Raw genomic sequence first — 4825 nt, forward strand, 5'->3', positions numbered from 1 at the left:
TTTACCAGCACTCATACTGTTCACTCATTCACTGCGTTACTACACTAAGGGTGTTTTAATTAAATTATCTAGACTACATTTCACACACATCTCACTCATATCAACAATCACATCATAAGCCATTAACCATTCATAAGATAGGTAACCGTCTCCAGGACCCGCATATTTGCGATCCACTAAATGCATCGTTGTGCTGATTAATTGTTTACTCATTTTGAATAAACCAACGACCATTCCTTCGGTTTTTACCGAAACTTCTTTGCCGACGATACCAAACAGACTAACAGTATAATTGACCTTTCTCACACTCTCAAGCACAATATCCGATGCTAGGATTGATATCGCTGCCCCGGTATCTACCATTAATCGTATTGGCCTTTCACTCAAATTCGTACTTAGATAAATGAATGGTGCTCCATTCTCATTATAAATATTGTGCTTTATTTCAATGCTTCTTTGAGCTTTGTTTTTTGGCAATATTTGAATTGGCTGGATTGGATGGAGCAAGCAGGCCTTCTTGATCCACCCTTTCTAGTTTTCCGAAAGATACTCATCATCAGAAAGTTCAAAATCACCCAAAAGGATGTTACTTAATCTTTGATTTGTACGATTATCATTGCGCTGTGGAAAACGATTCTGGTTGGGTTGCTGTTGATTAACCCTTTGATCGGACCAGTTCCGATTTCGGTTGTTATTGGAATTATTGTTAGGATTGGAATTATTATTTCTAGCAGGCCAGTTCTGATTAGGTTGGTTATTATTATTACGTGTGTTCCAATTTTGATTGTTAAATCGATTATTATTATTATTATTATCATTATTATTATTGTTCCAACCCTGATTAAATCGATTAGAATCACCGCGGTTGTTTCTCATAGGAATTCTGTTTGCACTGAATGACTGTAGTGCGGACACCAGTGTATTTAATCCATTATTATTCGCGTTTTTAATGCGGCATTCATTTTCCCGATGACCGTTTGACCTACAATGCTTGCAATACAATTCCTGTTTAGGAATTTCATACAATTCATCGTTCTCTGCTTCGATTGCATAAGCAATTGCATCCTCTAATGAGCTGGCACCACGCGTAATAAGTCTGGTTTTTAATTTGCCATTTTGTATACCTTTCGCAAACGCTTTACGGGCCATTCGATTATGTTCCAGTTTTTGATCTTCTGTCAAAACTTTATAAACAGAATTTTTCTCTTGAAGCATTTTTCTTGCACGTTCGGCGTATTTGGCCAATGATTCATCCTTTTCTTGACGCATGTTTTCTAATTGACTGGTCAACACCTCTTTGTTTGCAAGATAAGAAAAGTGTTTTTGCAATTTTGATTTGATTGTATCTCAGTCTGAACTACGCGAGTTAGAAATAACTTGCTTCGCTTCACCGCGCAATTGGAGTATCATTTGTTCATAAAACTCATTTTCTTCCGCTTCATTCATGCACGATCTAAACAATGTGTCAGAAATATTGACAAAATCTATTAATTCTCGATACGAACTACCATCAAATTTTGGAATGGATTTAAGGCGACGAAGAAATTGTCGTCTAATCTCATAGTCATTTGTTGCATCTTGATCCAACTGTCGCGTCGACATTGCCTGATTAGGCAGATTAAAATCTGTCTGTGTTACGATATTGTTGTATATTTTGAGGAAAATTGTCTTGAAAATAATTACTCGGCTGTGCGGATGCGAAAAAATTATTTGGATTTATACTTGGACGCTGAATATGGTCAGTATTCAAGTTTCGAGGCATCATTGTGATATTTGGATTAATAGGCATATTTCGATTGGACATATGTAAATCATGCATATCAACATATACTGGTTCATTTATCGAAGAAAATTCACCAGTGCGACGAGTATTCGATACAGGTAACTCATTAATACCCGAAAATTGTGGAAAATTACGTGAAGTAAAGTCTGATTGAGAATGCATTGTTGGTCGGCCTTGAAAATTCGAATCAACTTGTTGAAAACGATTTCCTGGCATAAAGAATGGATTCAAATATTCCTGTTCATGTTGACTGCGCTCTTTATTCATCCTCTCTTTTTTATATCTGGCTTCTCGTTCTGCACATTCTCTTAATTCCGTTTCAGTTAAAGAAAAATGATCTGGTCTAAATACTAATTCATCCCGTTTTCGTCTTCTTTTATTTACGAAATCATCAGAAGTTATGTCAACCGTATTATAACCCTCTTCTTTGTCCAACACACGTCTTTGACTCAAGTAATGACTTTCTTCTGCAATGGTTGACAAATGTTTACGTGGATCCACTTCACTGAATTTGACTGATTTTCTATTGGGAGTTGGGATATAACCCCCAAAATTCAATTTAAGACTGTCTCTATTCGGTTTTGGTGGAGGACCAGTGGTATCACTAGCCGAAATTCGAAGATTATCAAAAAATTCGTTCATATCCTTGATATCCTTTTCCGGTCGACGCTGAGCAGGTTCTCTCAGGTCCTCCGAATATCTGGTTGAACTTTTTAAATTGAAATTATCGAAAAGGTCATTGAATTTTGACTGAGTCAGACTAAAAGCTCCGCCTCTCTCATTTCTGTCTGGAATCGTTTCGGGGTTATCAATGTTTTCTATTTTTTCATCGACGTCTTTAATAGTGTCAGTGTCACTATCATCAGATTCTTTATCTTTTTCATCAGAATTTGTCTCCTTTTCTTTATCATTGAGTGGTGATCTAAAAACCATTTCTGAACTGATAAAACTCTCAAGAGATCTTAGTTTTGATTTTTCTTTGATAACTTGTTTTAATTCGTTTAAAATATTTATATAATTTTCTCTTCTTTCATCCAGGTTTGATAGCCTCAAAACAGCTTCTATATCCTCCTCTTTTTTCAGGAGTTCTTCTAATGAAAGGGTTTTAAATGTTAAATGTCCCTCAAACAAATATTCAACAATTCTGTTACGTTTGGCAATTACTTCTTTTGTTTTATAATTTACTTTACGACGCAAACTTTCGATCAATAATAGGTCGTCTCGTTTTTCCGCGTTTTTGAGTTTTGATTGCAGTGTTTTTAGCTCTCTAATCAATTGGTCTAATTTAAGTGGTAATTGTAAATTTTCCAGCCTACTCGCCTGTGGCCGATTCATTAAATTGAAAATTTACTCACCTTTATTTTGTTGTCGTTGGTATGATCAAACAAATAACTTCAGCCTCTAACTGCAAATACGTGGTGTCTCTTCTAATCTCAAAATATCCTGATATGGCTCGAATTACTGCTTCCGTTGATTATTGCGCTGATGGTTCTCGTTCCGATGATTAATGTTATCCGCAACTCGTCTGGTTCTACTCTTTCCATATAATTGAAGTCAAGTTAATTTTCCTTATCCGAATTCTCGATATCCGAATCTGCTTCTACCGATACTATTGTATTGAATGAATATACTTCAAGTTTACGCCGAAAACTTGGTGTTGTTGAACTTCGCTGGTCTCGTAAGATCACAAAATTTCTTGACACGCCACTTAAAAATCCACTGCCACTCAATCTGACATGCACTCGAGTCTTTGAAATTATTACTTTAATTGATAATAAACCAGATAAAGAGCTAAGACTGCTTCCCATTTAATTTTTCCTTTTTATAATAAAAAGATGGAACGAAATGTCAACTTTTTCTTCAAAGTTTCAAACTAGTTTTCACTCAATTCGTGTCTGATGTTGTAAATTTCTTCGCTGTCTGATTCACACAACCCCTGCACCACACTAACAAAACAAAGTAAAACACGAATTTGCGATGAGCGCATTCAGTGAAGTTCATTTCAATTCTTTACGTCGTTAGACGCACTCATGAACGCGACAAATTGAACGCATCAACAATGTTCCGTAATGAAAGAAACATTTTTTAATTATAAAAATAATGTTTATCGCGTGCTACGCTCTCACAAAAATCAATTTTGCACATTCGTGACATTTTTATTTTTTTTGTCTACTTTATTAACAAATATAAAAAAGATTCAATAATACATTGAACGATCTGTGTCACAACTTTTGACACTTGTCTCGTAGCGCTAGAAGTGAGCTGTCAGACGCTTAGATGCAGGACCTTCGCTGATTCACTTTCACCACTTGATTCACCCTCTGAAATTAATTCAGGATGTGCAATCGACTCGAGTAAAACGTCGGTTGCAAATGTGTAGTCCTCCAAATATGGAAACGGAGTACCCCAACGTGTCTGATTAATTGATATATTTCTCTCTGTACCGAAATTACGAATAAGTCCTTCAAAAAGTCCTGAACCAGTTAGTCCAATATACACTCGTTCTTCTAATATTAAAACTCTGATTCTTAGACCTCCTGTCAGATTGCTATTTCCATTTCCCATTTATTTTTTCATATCTAATCAGATTGTTTATGAAAGTTATTAATTTTATTTATGAAAATGTTCGAAAAAATCGTCAAAAATCGTTGTATTATTTCTTGATTATTATGCTCTTTATTTCACGAAAAAAATTGATGAAATTCACTGCGTATTTTTCTTCACAAAACACAAAAATATTGATAAAAGTCGTTGAATGTTTCTTTCTATTTCAAACGAGAAAAAATCGGTGAAAATCGATGAACGTTTTTTCCTTGAAAAACGTGAAAAAATCGTTGAAAATCGCTGAGCGTTTTTTCCTTGAAAAAACCGATAAAATTCGTAGCGTGTTTTTCTCGAAAAAACTGATGAAATTCGCCACAAAAACTTGAAAAAATCGAAGAAATTCGTTGTACGTTTTTCTCGAAAAAACCGATGAAATTCGTGACAAAAACTTGAAAAAATCGTTTTAATTCGTTACAAAACTTCGGAAAAATCGATTTA

General features: G+C 35.0%; 1 protein-coding gene across 1 annotated transcript; it reads right to left on the reverse strand.

Annotated features, from left to right (window-relative positions):
• Positions 1 to 531: 531 nt before the first annotated feature.
• Positions 532 to 2716, reverse strand: LOC129570258 (protein kinase 4-like). Its single transcript, XM_055449799.1, has 3 exons — positions 2168 to 2716; positions 1509 to 1629; positions 532 to 1295 (listed from the first exon to the last, which is right to left on the reverse strand). Exons 1-3 carry the CDS (start codon positions 2714 to 2716, stop codon positions 532 to 534), a joined length of 1434 nt encoding a protein of 477 aa, XP_055305774.1.
• Positions 2717 to 4825: the final 2109 nt, after the last annotated feature.

Source organism: Sitodiplosis mosellana, unplaced genomic scaffold, assembly GCF_009176505.1.
Source record: "Sitodiplosis mosellana isolate CC-2019 unplaced genomic scaffold, AAFC_SMos_1.0 Smas_scaffold_47, whole genome shotgun sequence".
NCBI lineage: Eukaryota > Metazoa > Arthropoda > Insecta > Diptera > Cecidomyiidae > Sitodiplosis > Sitodiplosis mosellana.